General features: G+C 38.6%; 1 protein-coding gene across 1 annotated transcript; it reads right to left on the reverse strand.

The window, feature by feature from the left end:
• Positions 1-4,169: 4,169 nt before the first annotated feature.
• Positions 4,170-17,116, reverse strand: dcaf12 (DDB1 and CUL4 associated factor 12). Its single transcript, XM_084136112.1, has 9 exons — positions 16,682-17,116; positions 13,242-13,532; positions 10,422-10,700; positions 10,176-10,236; positions 9,409-9,602; positions 9,226-9,291; positions 8,952-9,114; positions 8,661-8,839; positions 4,170-5,878 (listed from the first exon to the last, which is right to left on the reverse strand). The coding sequence occupies exons 1-9, from the start codon at positions 16,736-16,738 to the stop codon at positions 5,720-5,722; spliced, it is 1,449 nt and encodes a 482-aa protein (XP_083992238.1). The 5' UTR covers positions 16,739-17,116; the 3' UTR covers positions 4,170-5,719.
• Positions 17,117-18,653: the final 1,537 nt, after the last annotated feature.

The raw sequence follows: 18,653 nt of genomic DNA on the forward strand, positions 1-18,653 counted from the left end.
GCAGATCCTACAGGCGCGCTCCCGCACCAGCAGGCACATTCACAAGTGCGCGCACACGTACACAACAACTTATACAAACAACACAATTTAACCTCTTAACAATATACAAGTAATGAATTAAAACGCAATTCATAAATTGTATAACATCTTAAAGAATCATTCTGTCATTATTTACTCGCCATTTCTCACTACTCCATTTCTGAAAGGATATATTCTTTATGCTTCTGGAGTTTAACATAAAAGTTGTCTATTCTCTCTACATCTATTGAATGATGCTTTATTGTATCGAGTGATTGTACATGTATATTGCGGGTCCCTACCATAGACTGTAAAAAAATAGGTCCCTACAGATCATAATCGTGAACGAGCATTCTGTCACGCCACTGTTTATAGTCACAACCTATATTTGCGCCCCCAGCGGTCAAATGAATCACTACAGTGCAGTGTTCCTCACAAAATGGATAAAAAAACATTATAATATATATATATATACAGGGCTGCCAACTCTCACGCATTGAGCGTGAGACTCACGCAACTGACACTTTTCACACGCTCTCACGCCACACATCCATTTTCTCACGCACAGAAAAATTGCGGAGCAAAGAGGTACCTACTTTTAATATTAAACTAATTCTCAGCTCTTAGATTTCGTCAATTTTATTACGAAATTCAGACAAAAATACGTTTGGCGCTTGTAAATGTGACGTGACAGATCGCTGAGCGCCTCAGTTCAAGTGCACGTGAACCGATCATCTGTTACTTTTTTTATTTAAAGATGCAGTACAACTTACCGAAAGTATACATAATATCGACCAATTAGTGTTTTTCAACCACGGAAAGAGGCCAATATAACAGCAGGAGAACAATTATGTCACATAACGTTACATTTACCTCAGGGAAGCCATTTAATGACCATATCATGTTAAATGAATAGAAAAAATAGCTAGAGGAGATTTTGCTGAGCACTATATTACATATTTATTATATTTTTACTTATGTTATTAAATAATTGTTATTATAACAAAAACTGCATTATATTTAATTTAATTTATTTTTAACCTTTAATAATACCAGCAGATTGGGCCCTCTATGTTTACAGCATTAGGTGAGATTATTTTTTTAAATAAAATTTAAAATAAACATGTATCCAAATTAGTCAATATTGAATCAAAATCGGAATCAAATCACAAGAATGGAATTGAAATCTTGAAATTTTTGTCAAGCAATAATAAAAACTGTATCCTACCAGTCATTGTACAATGTAAACATTGTAACATGTTGTCACTAAACTTCATAAAATTCTATTTAACCCCCTAACCCCCTTTACAAATTCCTTTATAATATAAATAATGCTTTAAAAAAAAAAAAAAGTTCAATAGAGAAATATGCAATGATGGTAAAAAACGAAGTGATGCTTTTAAATATTAAATTAAAACCGCCATTAGGTGGCGGCAAGTCACTGTCTTTATGAGTGAGTCATCGAGTCATTCATTCATTCATTCAGTAAGGAAGCAAGTGGCTGTTTATGAATGAATCATTGAAGCATTGACTCTCACAATTTGTTCAAAGCCGCAGATTCATTCACAAACACTGCTGCTGTTCTGCTGTGGCTTTCGTGGAGCTATTATTTTGTTGAAAAAAATTCTGACAATAGGCCTACTGTGTTTAAAATTAACATCACTTAATATTAATACCTTTCGTTTGTTGAACTGTTGTATACAATCAATGTCACATTTGCAATCATGTGAATATTCGATTAATGTGATCAACATTAAACACTCACACAGGGTATGTTTTTGTATCGAAGAGTTTAAATCTTAAATCGATCTCTATGCACAGTCTGTGTACATATTTGTTCTTCATGCTAGTAAGTGCTAAATCCCCAATTTTACAAAAGTAGGCTACATGGTCAAGAACGGCAGTAGGCTATAGCGACTGCAGTTTTGACTCTTGACAAGTGCATGGACACCACCGTCTCCGGAACGGACACCGGCAGGGACACCACAGTCTCCGGCACGGACACCAAAGTCTCCGACACAGACACCACTGTCTCCAGCACGAACACCATCGTCTCCGGCACAGACACCAACATCTCCGGCACGGACACCAATGTCTCTGGCACGGACACCACAGTCTCCGGAACGGACACCAAAGTCTCCGACACGGACACCAAAGTCTCTGACACGTCTCCGCCGTCTCCGGCACAGACACCACCGTTTCCAGAAAGGACACCACCGTCTCCGGCACGGACACCAACGTCTCTGGCACGTCTCTGCCGTCTCCGGCACGGACACCACCATCTCCGGCACGGACACCACCGTCTCCAGAATGGACACCACCGTCTCTGGCACGGACACCAACGTCTCTGGCACGTCTCCATCTTCTCTGCCACGGACACCACTTTCTCCGGCACGGACACCACAGTCTCCGGCACGGACACCACCGTCTCCGGCACGGACACCACAGTCTCCGGAACGGACACCAAAGTCTCCGACACGGACACCACCGTCTCTGGCAGGAACACCATCGTCTCCGGCACAGACAACAACATCTCCGGCACGGACACCAGTGTCTCTGGCACGTCTCCGCTGTCTCTGGCACGGACAAGTGCACGGACACCACCGTCTCCGGCACAGACATCACTGTCTCCGGCACGGACACCAACGTCTCTGGCACGTCTCCGCCGTCTCTGGCACAGACACCACCGTCTCCGGAAAGGACACCACCGTCTCCGGCATGGACACCAACGTCTCTGGCACGTCTCCAGCACAGACACCACCGTCTCCGGCATGAACACTACTGTCTCCGGAAAGGACACCACCGTCTCCGGCACGGACACCACCATCTCCGGCACGGACACCACCGTCTCTGGCACGGACACCAACGTCTCCGGCACAGACACCACCGTCTCCGGCACGGACACCAACGTCTCTGGCATGTCTCCGCCGTCTCTGGCACGGACACCAACGTCTCTGGCACGTCTCCGGAAAGGACACCACCGTCTCCGGCACGGACACCAACATCTCTGGCACGTCTCCGGCACAGACACCACCGTCTCCGGCATGGACACCAATGTCTCTGGCACGGTCACCAACGTCTCCGGCACAGACACCACCGTCTCCGGCACGGACACCACCGTCTCCAGCATGGACACCAACGTCTCTGGCACATCTCTGCTGTCTCCGGCACGGACACCACCATCTCTGGCACGGACACCACCGTCTCCGGAATGGACACCACCGTCTCTGGCACGTCTCCGCCGTCTCCGGCACGGACACCAACATCTCTGGCACGTCTCCGGTATGGACACCACCGTCTCCGGAAAGGACACCACCGTCTCCGGCACGGACACCAACATCTCTGGCACGTCTCCGGTATGGACACCACCGTCTCAGGCACGGACACCAAAGTCTCTGACACATCTCCGCCTTCTCCGCCACAGACACCACTTTCTCCGGCACGGACACCAACGTCTCTGGCACGTCTCCGCCATCTCCAACACAGACAAGTGCACGGACACCACCGTCTCTGGCACGGACACCACCATCTCTGGCACGGACACCACAGTCTCCGGCACGGACACCATTAAAATTAACAGGGCAGGTGTGGCTACAGTGCCAGGGCTAAATTTTTGTCCCAGTCCGCCCCTGACAATTGCTGTTTTAGCCAGAGCAAGTGGATGTTGCAGTGGAGTTAAAAGTCAAAGGTGAAGTAGGCTAATGTCAAATTTACATAATTGTGGTTGTGATTTATTTCTGTTATAGTTGTCTTCAGCCATTTTTATGTTTGAATTTACATTCTGAAAAACAAGGTTGTGTTCCATACTGTGGTGTTCAGCCATTTTAACATAGTATCGTCATCATATCAGTGTAGATGTAGATGGACCAAAATAACCATTAAAATATCTTATTGTGCCACAGTGACACTTTTGTCCCAAAAAGTATTGCTATACCACAATACTCAATATATTGTCCCACAGTGAGTCATTTTTCCCTGTTGCACCTACACAAAATTTGAGGGTTCCCCCACCTGCCAAATCCCACTTTAACCACTCTTGTGTGTGTGTCTGTGTATATATATATAGTTTTTTTCTCAATACGAATTATAAATTGATATTAAAAGCTTTAAAAGTCTTCAGCATAAAGAAACATCATGATGCAAAGCCAGAATGGAAGAAAAATACATCAATAAAGTTTTATTCATTTTCTTTTTTAAGAATGTCTCATGTTACTGTTCTTTCGCTTGTTTTGTTTTTATATTGTACAATATCTTTACATTTCTGTAATCTGTAAAAACATTCAGGAAGTGTGTATAAAAAAGGGCACCACCAAAATAATGACAGATTAGTTCACTCACACACACGCACATATATCCTCTGACATTTACATAAACTGTATTCTCCCTCTATTAGATTCCAAATATGTATACATATACATTTTATATATAAAATACATTTTAAAAGTGATGGTTAATTTCTGCTTAATATATGCCTGTTACTGTGGTCATTGGACTAACAATTTCGTGACAATTTCATGAAAGTTTCCATGTAAAAAAAAAAAAAAAAGAAAAGAAAAGAAAAAGAAAGAAAAGCCTAAACAAATTCAATCTGCAAAAGTCTTTCACAGAAAGACTCTGGAAAGGCAACAATGTCACACAAAACTGCCCTGCCTTTGAGCAGAGAAGATAAGAAGCAACAATCCTAACAAATATGATTGTACCTGAATGTCATGAGTGCTAGTGATGGCAACAATACAAAATAAATAAGATGTCTAAATGTCACAGAGGGAAAATTGCAATCTTGATGCGAGTGTGTGCGTGCGTTAGTACAGAATCAGCAATAAAAGAGGCATTATCCAAAATACCTCCAACAGAACACAAACTGTATCTGATTTCCTTCAATTGTCTCTCCCTGCCATTATTTTTGAAAACATAAGGGAAAAATGAAAACGGGTACAAGTCTTCATTGACCGCTATGCGATTCATGTCCATGTTTACTCCGTGCTCTTCATATGCAGTCTTGACTCCAGTGTCCAGTACTGCACAGTGAGGTTACAGGTCAGGCTGTCCGTTTAATTTACCAAGATTCATCTCCAAATGCCGATTCTTAGCCTTTTCAGGATGCACAATGTCAGTCCACTGCGAGCCATGAAAGAGGGTTGATCAGCAGGTCTTCGAAAATCACACAACAAAACAAACTCAACACGCCAAGTTTCTAGCAACCAAAAAAAAAAAAAAAAAAAAAAAACAGCAAACGAAAAAAATAAAAATAATAATCTTAAGCGTAATGCCCAGCGAGACTGTTAAATATTTTCATATATTTTTACACTTTTCCACAGTTCTCAAAGGTTCAGGCAGCCAATGCACAGAAGAGAAAACCTCCTCCATTTTTTTCAGGACTCAAACGAACTTCTCCATGAGATCAAACATCAGCCAGGGTCACATCTCTGCTTTTTTCTTTGCCGTTTTTTCGTCACACACACAAACAGATGTCAATTCAGGAGTACAATAGGCAAATGAAAATTTAAAGACAGAAGAAGAAGCACACACAAAAAAACAAAACAGCTGAGAATCACATGTATGCTCCTGAGTCCGTTGAGAAATAGAGGATGATCTTGGATAGAAGCTAAACTGAAAGTGAAAAAGAGTGAGGAGGAAAAATGGAAGATGGCCTATAAGCCCATGGTACGTGAGAGCGAAATGGAGGGATGAAGGACGGAGGTTAGCTCCAGAGGCCGGCGTAGTTTCCGTGTAGGCCAGAACACAGGGGTCCGCCGGCCACGAAGAGTTTGGTGCCGGAGTCGTCGTAGCAGTGTGTGTACACGGCGTTCGGGAAGGAGCGCACGTCAGAAAAGTAGCTTCTCCACGTTTCATCGTGATTCTGTGGGAGAAGAATCAGAATTTTAGAAACGGTACAAGAACCTGACTGATATTTTTGCTTTTCTGATATTAATTCAGCCTCAATAAATATACATACACTACCGTTCATTTTGGGGTCTGTAAGATTTTTTTAAATGTTGGTTCCATTTAAATGAAAGATGTCTTTTATGTTCATTGATGCTGCATTTATTTGATAAAAAATACAGTATAAACAGTAATATTGTGAAATATTATTATAATTTAAAATACCGGTTTTCTATTTTAATATATTTCAGCATCATTGCTCCAGTCTTAAAGGGGTGGTATAATGCCCCTTTTACAAGATGTATAAATAAGTGTTTGATGTCCCCAGAGTGTGTATGTGAAGTTTTAGCTCAAAAATACCCCACAGATAATTTTTTATAGCATGTTAAAATTGTAAATTTTTGAGGGTCAAAAAACGCATCGTTTTGTGTCTGTTCCTTTAAATGCAAATGAGCTGCTGCTCCCGGCACAGAGGGCGGAGCTTCGAGAGCTTGTGTGTTAGCAGCTCCTATTACCTCTTCTCAACATGGACTCACCCCCTTTGTTGTGTGTTCCCGAGGGCGGGGTTTATGTATATTTTAGGGTTTGTGATGTCACTAACCCGTGAGGAAGCTCATGTAGTCTCTACCAGCCGTTTGTTGTAGTACTTAAAAAATCTCCCTTTGATTTGAACTTTGAAAGTTGTAACTTTGCAGATGTTGTTTATGCTCAAACAGCAACATTGCACACTAACTAAAGTTAAAAAAGTGAAATCATAATCAACCACCCCTTTAAGTGTCAAATGATCCTTCAGAAATCATTCTAATATGCTGATTTGGTGGAAACATTTCTTATTATTCAATGTTGAAAAAAGTTGTGCTGCTACTTTTGGGGAAACCGTGACACACTTTTTTAGGATTCTTTAATGACTATAAAGTTCAAAAGAACAGCATTTAATTGAAATAGAAATCTTTTCTAGTATTATAAATGTTTTTACTAACACTTTTGATCAATTTAATGCATCCCTGCTGAATGAAAGTATTAATTTCTATTAAAAAAAATCTTGCTGACTCCAAACTTTTGAACAGTGCGTATATGTATGTAATAAGCAGGATAATGTACAGTTGGTACTTCATTATGACAAATAGCCTCAGACAGGGAAATTAGGACCCTGATGTATGGAGTTGTTTATTTTTGCAATAATGAGTGGCTAACTGTGCATTATCCCTTACATAGTTAAATTATTCAAAGTTTTAACAAAAGGGCAGCAAATTAAGTGGGTCAATTAAACCAATCAAATAGCAGTTATACTTCCATGTGGACTCCTGATTAATGCAGCAGACAGCATTTCTGCTTAATGAACTTCCATATGGTAAGCAGAGGCTGATGCTGCAGGCAACCGACTGCTTAAGTAAGCACTTTGTAAAGGAGCTTATATATAGACTAATTAATTGCAAGGTTTGCCCATGGTAAAAATTAGGTAGTGGGTTGGTGTATAAAGCAAAAGAAGAAAATAGCAATATTACATGTACATCAAATGAGTATGAAAGTTCCATAAATAAACAAAATGCAAAACAATAATTGTTTAGGTATGAGATTTAATTTAAAACGTTTGGTAATGGTTAAGACTTTCTTTAAACAAATGAATACCTTTATTCAGCAAGGATGGCTTAAACTGATCAAAAGTAACTAAAGATATTTATAATGTTATTTCAAATAAATGCTGCTCTATTGAACTTTCTATTAATCTATGTTTATATAAAATAAGTATAATGGTTTCCACAAAATATATGGCAGTACAACCGTTTTCAACATTGATAATAATAATAAGAAATGTTTCTTGAGCAGCAAATCAGTATATAAGAATGATTTCTGAAGGATCATGTGACACTGAAGACTGGAGTAATGATGCTGAAAATTCAGCTTTGACATCACAGGAATAAATTACATTTTTAAATATCAAAATACAAAAGAGTAATATTTTAAATAATAATATTTCACAATATTACTGTTTTACTGTATTTTTGATCAAAGAAATGCAGCCTTGCTGAGACTTAAAAAAAAAAATGTACCCACCCCAAACTTCTGAATGGTAGTGTATATTAGAGCTGCACAATTAATCGTGGAAAGATCGCAATCTCAATTCAAACATGATCACAGCCAGACAGAGCAGTTGTAACATTCACAGTAACTGCTTCACAGTTTTTTCAACCACACATTATCTCCATCTTACAATAATTCAAATGATCACAGTTGAGATAAAAGTTTATAGTTCAGATATAAACACTAATGTCTACAGTAGTAAACAAAATGGAGTAAATCACCTTTTAAAAGTAACTTGACAAGATTGTATCAATTACATTTTTAAGCCAATACAGGTGGCAACAAATGACTGAATAATTAATGCAAGACATTTATTCACAAACACTGATTCATCCAGTAAAACAAGTTAAGTCTTTATGAGTTAACTGATTTTAAAAAAAAAATTAATGAAACACTTTTAAATAGACTGCAGCAACTAACATTTAGTAAGAACCTCTAGTAAAATTACATGTTATTTGTTTTAGTTGTCTGTTCAGAATCGAGGGAGAATCTTGATCTTCAATTTTTTTAACTAAATTTTTCCAGATTCATGCAGCTCTAATGTATGTAAAATATAATAATAAATAAAATATTTATTTATTAAGTGCCTGCAATGGCCTACATCAAATAAAAGATACATAATCAATCAAGGTCTAATCAATATGTAACATTTCAGCATGCAAAATGGACAATCTTACCAGCCATCCTCTCCCTGTGGAGAGTTTAAGGATGCCCTCTGCTGTGCGATTCCGGTACCCGCCGGGTGTGCTGGATGGGCCATCCAGAAAACGCTGGGCCCTGATATCGTAGAAGAGCAGGGAACCTTGGCCAGTGCCTACTGTCACTATGTGTTCATAGAAGCTCACAGAGCGAATACCTAAGAAATAATCATTTTTAAAAAAACAACAGAAAAATTAACACCAGTTTGCATTGCAAAAATATAACTTTTTAACTTTGTGTGAACTATCTTGGAAGGGGAAAAAACACACCACTGCCACGCTCCCTGGAGCTCACGGATTTGATGTTCTGAGTCGATTGTCGGGGGTCAAGGAAGGAAACGTGAGCCTGAGACCCGACTGCATAAACAGACCAGTCCATCCCGTACGCCAGACACACATTCTCCTTACAGTAAGGAAGTTTGGTAGAAAGTTCCTGAAAATAAATTTAACGGAAAAAACAATAAAAATCTAATATTGAGCTAGGCATTAAAAGCCAATAGATGAGAGAAAAAAAAAATACTGGTACTGATACTGGTAACTGTACCTTACACAGGTTGTCTTGTGCTTTCCACAGATGGAAATATCCATCTAGAGAAACGGCACCCAACTCCTAATGGATGAATGAAAAAGATAAAAGTGGAATTGGAGAAATGGTGAGCTTGAATAACGCACAAAGACAATTCATTTTGAGTCAGTACAGCCACACGAGTCAAAGACAGCCGCTGACCTTATGGCTGTTGTTGAAGGCTAGTGCGCGCACTTTGCAGTTGTAGGGGTGGGTGTACTCTTTCGGGATGTCCTTGAGAGCGCGGTGAGAAATGTGGGAGTAACTAGGAACACCTTTCTCATTCTGATGCTTCTCCGCTTGAGACAACACCTCCTCTGATATCTCCCACAGACCCATGGAACCGTCACGAGATCCTGCTCCAGTGAACAAAAAACACGCATTCTCCTTTAATGGAACAGTAGAATCTGTAAACCATGTACAGCATAGGATTGTGTACAACAAGAGATAACGTATAATTAATCTCAAAATACACCCAAACAGGGTAGTCAGGGAAAGCATGTTTCAGGAGTATTTTTGCATTGTGACAAATTCAAGACAATTTAGAGAAAAAAATCATTACTAGAACTCAAAATGTCATTCTCATTACTGTAATAAACTAATGAAAGCCATCATGTCCTGACATTTTTTCATTTTTTTATTAAAATCAGAATGAAATAGATTTATGTAAAAAAATATAAATCGCATTACAGTATGTTACTAAGAAATGCATGCAAGGCTTTGCTAAACTGTAATGAAAATAATATCAATCTTAATGTTCCGGAACTAGGCCACATTTTCTTCATGCAAAACATACTTTCTATTTCTTTTCTCCCTTTGCGCTTGGGGTGAAATATGACTTTGGCAATTCTTGAAATGTACACTCGCACTTAATGTGTTAGGACACGGTGTTAAGTGTTTGCTCAAAACTGGATCTGCAAGCTTCTTACCTGAGACTGCCATGGTATCACTGATCCATGCAATGGAGAATATCCAGTCGTTGTGCCCATCCTGTTAGAAATATAGAACCAAACTTGAGTCTTTAAATAACAGAATTGTTTTCAATTACGTTAGTCAAGGCTAGACACTAAGAGCACTTTTGTTTTTCCTTTTTATGGAGGCAAAGGCTAAAGCCACTAATCCATTGACATTTACACTACTTGCACAACTAGAAAGGGAGCAAAAGGCAGACTCACATCCCCGACACAGACAGGATCAAGTGTGGGAAGCCTGTACACTGCCAGGCTGTTGGGGTTGTCACCTCCAGTGGCCAGCAAAGTTTGAGAGGGGTTCAGCTCTATGGCATGGATGCCACATCCCTGCTGGACATCCAGGCCACCGACTGATCCTGGATTTTGGAAATGGAAATGGCCTCCCACTCCACCCAAACCCTGGGAGACATCTCCCATGCCCTCTCTGTCAATCAGCATGGGTATCCTGGTTATCTGTCCTGAGAGGACGTCCACCACAAATAGCTAAAAGAATAAGAAAAACAGGATTAGTAAAAGTCATCCTTGTAGGAATTCTGTATCAAAAATAATTAGATCATTTTGGAAATCCACACACAAATAAAACACATAAATAGGTGAAATCTATCAAGCTCTAAATTGTAGTCTGGAACATCTCAGAACCACGGTGAAAGTCTTGGAAGCATATAGCAAAACAACTGGACATATTCTTTGTACTTTTATGTCATATTGGAGCTTGACAGTTGCCATTCTCTTTCGCTGTATGGAAAAGCATGATGGAGATAAAAAGAATTTGCATTTTTGGGTGAACTATACCTTTAAAGGAATATTAAAGACCCCCTGTGGAGAAAATCAAGTTTTTAAAGGGATAGTTCGCCCAAAAATGAAAATTCTGTCATCATTTACTCACCCTCAAGTTGTTTCAAACCTGTATGAATTTCTTTTTTCTGCTGAACACAAAAGAAGATATTTTGAAAAATGTCAGTAACCAAACAGTTGATGGACCCCATTGACTTCCATAGTCAACTGTCTGGTTACCTACATTTTTCAAAATATCTTCTTTTGTGTTCAGCAGAAAAAAGAAATTCATACAGGTTTGAAACAACTTGAGGGTGAGTAAAGAATGACAGAATTTTCATTTTTGGGTGAACTATCCCTTTAATGTTGTTTATAAAATGTCTATGTGGTGTTTATAATATGCTTTTAGACAAATCATGTGCAAATTCATCAGTCAACACCATTGCTGAGTATTTTCTCCTTAAAACTGCAGTGAAAAAAATACCTCAAAAACTTCTCTACATCACGAACATGTTGTAAACAATTCCATCAACGTGTGGGGCGGGCTTTAACATATCATGCTAAAAGAGAAGCCAGGTTATCCCGGTATATTTTTCTGTTGATATTAAAAATCAGGTACATTTAGCAATACAGCGAGAGAATTATGTTCATATATTGTTATGATGGACTATATGCCTTTCTCCACTGGCTTTCTAAGTTGTTCAAAGCATTTCTAAGGATACTGATTTTCAGAAGGCAGCCATCTGACTCCGAGATGGTGAACAGGAACATGGTTTGAACATGTAAAATGAGCAACAACACATTATTAGTTGTTTGCTAAAGTAGTCAAGCCAAAGGCTAATCATCAACTTGTAGAAAAGCCTGTATAATTCGTTCTTCCACTTCTTCTGAATCAGTTTCTGGTTCAAACATATATGGCTGAATTAAACCAGTATTTCCTCTTGCCATTTTGCCAAAATTATTTTCTGTTTCAATCAACAGCATGTCACAGTAGCTGTCAATAGAGCTTATTTAACCAGGAATATTCTTGTAGGGTGACATGTGCCTCGAAAACCTTTTGCAAACTGGTAGGGAGTTTTATTTTAGTATCAATGAGATTCAACATTTTTATTAATATTTTAAATTTTAGTTAAAGTTTAAGTAATTTTGTTGGGTTTTTGTCATTAAAGGGGTGGTATAATGCCCTTTTCACAAGATTTAAAATAAGTTTGATGTCCCCAGAGTGTGCGTGTGAAGTTTTAGCTCAAAATACCCCACAGATATTTTTATATAGCATGTTAAATTTGACACTTTTTGAGGGTGCAAAAACGCACCGTTTTTGTGTCTGTTCCTTTAAATGCAAATGAGCTGCTGCTCCCGGCACAGGGGGCGGAGCTTCAAGACCAAGTGTCCTTTTACCTCACACAGACACACACTGAAAATTTCAAAAACTTTTAGCCTTTTATATTCAAACCGAATATAAAGATGCCAGAAAACCGTCAGAAAGATGGAGAGACTCAAGAAGTGACAACATGTAGAGCAACATTTCTGAACGATTAGTTGATGAATTTATGTAGCTTATGTGTAGTTATCTTCTAGTCATTGATTAGCATATTCAGTCTTGATAATCTATAAATCACGTTCCCGGGGGTTATGTAAATTTTAGGGTTAGTGATGTCACTATCTCGGGAGGAAGCTCGTGTAGTCCCTACCAGCCGTTTGTTGTAGTCCTTAAAAAGCAATGTTTTTAAAAGAATATCTTCCTTTGCTTTGAACTTTGAGCATTGTAACTTTGCAGATGTTGTTTATGCTCAAACAGCAACATTACACACTAACTAAAGTTAGAAAAGTGAAATCATATTCAACCACCCCTTTAAAAAAAAAAATACTAGTTGAATATATATAGATTGTAAACCATAATAATAGTAGGTCTACTTTTTTGCCTTTTCTCTTGGAAGATTTATGTCTTGCACTTTAGTAATGTAAATACCCAACTCATATGCAGAATATCCAGTAAGTGTCTCAGGGAAGTTAAGTACGGTTAAGTAAATCTGGAGAATAAAAGTAACTTGCATCTTGTATGTGTGGGGAGTGAAAGCAAAAGAGTAAAAGAAAGTGTAAACTGTGAAATAGAGTAAACTATTTCCCAGTTTACACCAAACATCAAAATTAACAGTAAACTTTCAAATATTTCATGATTTAAATGTGAGGAGAGACCAGTACAGCATTGATAACATCACATACTGAAGTACTAATCATAAACCACCTCACCGTGTTGCATTTGGTCCCGCACACCACCTGCCTGTGGTTGAGCCATTGGGAAGCGAACACCTTGTTGAGGCGGCCGAGGGAGAACTCTCTCTCTCTGAGGATCCCGGGGATGCGTCCAGCAGCGAATCCACGCAGACTACGCTGGAAGCTCCACTCGTGCTGCTGCTGCGGGCGAAACTCCCTCCCTCTCACGGAGCACACCACCGACCGCCGACTCTGCCACCAGTGCTGGGCATGACGCGCTGAGCTGGACACGCGGGCACGCTTGAATGCACTCTGACACCAGTCAAACTGTCAGAGGGACAAAAAGGATGTAACAAAATCTAAATGAAAACAATTTACTTTCATAATAAATGTGATTTTAAAAAATGCTATAATCTAAAACAAACTGTAAAGCATTTACTGGCAGTTACTGATATTTTCGGCATAGTTTCACAGACAGGGCTTAGACTAAGACTAAGCCTTAGTCCAACTAGGACATTTAAGTTGCTTTTATAAATGTGTCTTAGAAAAATAATGGCACTGACATATTTTAAGATATGTCACTGCAAGGTGCTTTTAGTTAAAACAGCTCAAACATGCATTTTAGGCTGGGACTAGACTTAACCCTTGTCTGTGAAACCAGGAATTCACGTTTCAACTGATAAAAATCACAAAATAAGTCAAATATATTTAACTAAATAAATTAAATAAACCACTAAAAACTCAAATCAATCATGTTAAATGCTACAAATAAATTTAAGCATCATAACATAAAAAAATTGATTTGGAAATTTACTAAAAATGATTATTAGTGTTGACAAGAGAAACTTTGAGTGAGCATTAGATCCTCTTCACAAAACTTTGTTCATTTAAACCGTAATTCACAAAAATGCTCTTTGTTAGTAAACTGCATATTCTCTCTCTCATTCTGATTATGTAACTTTTTTCAAACAGAAACCATAAATTATGAGAACAATCTCACAGGACATCAGGTTTAAGGTGGCTCCTTTGCAATCCAGCACTGTGTATGCACTTTTGCAGCTTTTAAAAACAGCTTGCATTCGAAGAAAAACACCTGGTGGCACTGAAAATGCATCACCTCACCCTGCTAACAGCACTCTATACAATCAAACACAATATATCGCACCTAAACAGCCAAACAACAAAAGTGAGGGCATCCATCTGATGCTAACGCCAGCTGGCAGACAAAGCGATTCTGTGCTCCCAGCAAGCATCGGCAAATCCAATATAGCCATGACAGGGGCGTGTAAAACCAATGGTTTGAAGTATATCAGCTCCCGTAGGCCCGACAATCAGTGAGACGGAGACTCATTCATTTTAATGCTTGTTCCCGCTAAACAGAACTGACATCATAATGCTTATAATCAAGACATCATCACCCATTTAAATAACTCTCGCTGAAATGACATAATCTGTCCTACGCAAGATCTAGTCATAAACACTGATGCGTTTCTACTCTAGTAAAGCTCTTCCAATCCCCCTTCAGGCCAGTAAACGTCGGCCCTCTATCCGACTGACCCAGATCCTAACGGCCAAATAGAGGATAGGATCTTAGTCAATACACGGCCACCTTCCCATTCACAAACTCTGCAAGTGTATAATCATACCAAAAAAAAGACCTTCAAGAGTGTTAAAAGTAAACTGTGGGAAAACCTCAAAGTATCAACATTAACAATCAAGCTGTACTACAAAAACATCTCATCTGACTAGTCCCGCCCCCAAATTCACACCATTGGTTGCTGCTGGGTTGTGCTGGTCGGGATACACAAACAAACATTTTTAGAGGAATAAACCTTGCAAACGGCTTACTGTAACTGTCTCTGTCCCTAGATCACAAAACCAATCATAAGTCGCATGGGAATATTTGTGGCAAAAGCCAACAATAGCCTACATTGTATGGGTCAAAATTATCGATTTTTCTTTTATGCCAAAAATCATTAGGATATTAAGTAAAGATCATGTTCCATGAAGAGATTTTGTAAATTTCCTACCATAAATATATAAAACATTTATTTTTGTGAGTGAATGCAGGACAATCGCAAACATAAATGGATCAATTTAAAGGCGATTTTCTCAATGTTTCGATTTTTTGGCACCCTCAGATTCCAGATTTTCAAATAGTTGTATCTCGGCCATATATCCTATCCTAAGAAAACATAGGCCTACATCAATCGAAAGTTTATTAATTCAGCTTTCAGATGATGTATAAATCTCAATTTAAAAAAATTGACTATGAGAAAATTGAGGCCTATGATATCAGTGATTTTCTCTTCTAGTAGGGATACGTTTAGTGTTAACCTGTGATAACAGAAATAAACCTTCAACAAAACCAAATAAGGAAAGCAACTAGTCAGTGTGTTGCACTGAAGACCACCTTCCCCCAACTCTATCCTGTCCTGTGAATCCACATTAACATCACTACAAGGCCATAATTAAGCCATTACTGGCCAATCAATCCATACAGATCAATAATCAACAGATTCAAAATAATTTGTCAGATATTCATCATGAATATTGATAAAACTAGACAAGTTAAAAATATTGACATTGACAATTGTTTTAAATGATACAAATTCAAAAGCGCCTATATGACCTTGTTGAACTCATAGCAGGTGAAATATAGAAAGAGGACCTTCAGGACGAAGGTTGACTTTGATATTGCGTCATTATATAATTTTTTTCATTAAAACGTCACAGTTTTGACAGAAAGTACAGACACAACTATGAACTGTGGCTAAGATTAAACTCTTCCTGCTGTCAGGACATAAGTAGTATAGTAATGTTCTTTAAAGACTACATTTATATTTTTTCTTATGTTTAAAATATATATAATTATATAAAATATTGAATAAGTCTGAAGAAATATATGGTTATATAACAATAAAGAGACAATCGAATACATTTATACATATGTTAAGAACATTAAATGTTAATATTGAGACAATATCATTGTGCAGCAAAAAAAATAAAAAATACATGTGTTATTGATATTTCTCATCTCAATGATGAAATAATGGAGAACTATATCTCAGTCCTACTGGGCGACTAACCAGCTAACTTAATGCTGTCTAAGGTATATCTCGCAGGAGTATCATTATCCTGTAATCTAGTGCAGGATTAAGACGTACTCAGACACATAACCTCAATGTCCAAGGCAACTGATAAATGATTACTCATTAATAAACCAGCTCACCAATGCCGGATCAATGTCAACAACAACTAAGTTAACAACCACACCATTAACGTTAGCCTTTAGCCAGCAGACTGGTGCTAACATTAGACTGCAATCTGTTCCTGCTTGTAAAGTGTCACATTTCGAGCTTCTGTTTTACATTATACGTGGTTATTATTTCATATAAAACGAGAGGTTAGCATATGGCTACATATAGTGTTTTTGTTAGGTATAACAGAGATCTGTTTTTTTGTTTTGTTTTTACCTGTTGTTCCTTGGGCTCCTCTGCTTTCCTTTTCCTGCTAACTGTTTTTCTCGCCATAGCCCGACACGCACAGTTCCCTCACCCACATGGAGGGTAGCAGCGACGCTGGGAAGTGGATCATATAATGGCGATGGGGTTATTTCGGCGGCCTCTGGGCTGGTAAAGCGGCGCGACTAATCGAATCCAACCAAGTCGCGTCGGCCGAGGATGAATCGAATAACCGTCCGATTCTGTTTTAGTGGCCGATCCCCGATCCGTTTGATTGAGATCTTTTTCAGGGCAGGATTGTTTGTTTTCCGTCTGTGTGGAGGAGCTACAACGGTACAGCTGCCCCTCCCCTGCACCCAGCTCACTTTTCACCTATCTTCTTTCTCTCTCTCTATCCGTCGTTCTCCTGACAAAACGCGTCATCCTTCAACGTACATCGCCGCGCGCAGCCGCACTCTAGTCAAACATCAACAAAAACAAGGTCAAGCGTACGCGTGCGCATCGGTTGCGTGCGCGCGCACGCTCAACCGTCTCACGTTTCATTTTCTGCTTGTAAATGATTTGTTCTGCTGTAGATATATATTCATTCTTACAATTCTGTGCTTTTTTAAAAGACGTTTATGGCATTTATAATGTACAATGTCTCCTTTTTAGAATTATAATTGGCTGGATAAAAATAAGCTCTGGTCATCAAACTCAAATTCAAGTCAACATTTAATCGTAGTAGAAAATTATTTATTAGGTTAAAAAAGTCTATAATGCTATGATTTATTAGGGGCCTCGCTAAGTTGTCAGTCAGTTTAAAATATTCCTGCAAATTATATGATTGTAGATCATTGAAATTGACCTGTATAACTTATTAACTTTAAATATGAAATATATAAACATTATTTAAATTACTTTTTAAGAGAAATATAAAGTAGGCTATTAAAGTTTGTTTTAAAAGGATGACTGAACAGTGAAGGAAAAGAGGAAATAAGTGTCCAGCACCTCATGAAGTTGGTTGAGAGTCCGTCCAGAGTGTAAAGAGCTACATAATAACAAATTACTAATTTAATTAATAACATTTTGGAAATTCGCATTACTGAATGTGATGTATTGGATTAGTAATGTCCTCCTCTCTAATTATTGGATTGGTTAATATCTGAACGGGATGAATATGTTTCCCCAGTTTCAGCAATGCCATCGGCTGATGGATCCTCGGCTGATCGTTTATTTTGTACGGCACACAATATGCTGTTTAACAACCTCATTCAACATGTGGGGTGTGAATTTCCTTAAACCGTGACCTTTGTTGCTGCTTACTTTCTGTTCCACTGGAAGTTTCACCATTGCTGCTCCTGGACAAAATCTGTGCATCATAAACACCAGTGCAGTGACAGCCACACTTTTTTGAAAAGAAGATTAAGTTTTATCATACTGAAGTCTGAAATAATTTTAAATAAAACGAAACATTTTTAAACACTTTTAAGAGCAACAGATCTCTGTATCATCAAGACAAAGGCCCTCTGATCTGCTCTACCTGTCCGTCAGGTTCAGCACATTTCCCCATTTACAATTATAACAATAGATCTGCATTTGAGCGCTGACTCACTCCAGGCCAGAATGCTCTTTGTGATGCAACCAGCTGTGGGTTTGCTCTGTTCTTTTCAGCCTTTTCTAGTCTGTTCAGCCTAGACTGAGGGATGCTGACACAAACAGACGAGGAAGAATCATGTTTACTTTATTTGAATAATCAGTCCTGTACGGGATGGGTGAACCTCTTGAAATCTGTCAAGAACATATGCAGGTCATATTTCATCTAAAAAAAAAAGATTAAAAAAAAGTAGATTTTGCAATTTCACGACTATATATATATATATATATATATATAGGGGTTGGACAATGAAACTGAAACACTGTCCAATATAGTGTTGGAGGTTTCACGCCTATATATGCACGGCCTGGTGGCCAATCTTCACTGATTTTACATTCCATCAGTAAG

The sequence above is a fragment of the Abramis brama genome (genome assembly GCF_963993115.1).
Source record: "Abramis brama genome assembly, chromosome: 15".
In the NCBI taxonomy this organism is placed as follows: Eukaryota; Metazoa; Chordata; class Actinopteri; order Cypriniformes; family Leuciscidae; genus Abramis; species Abramis brama.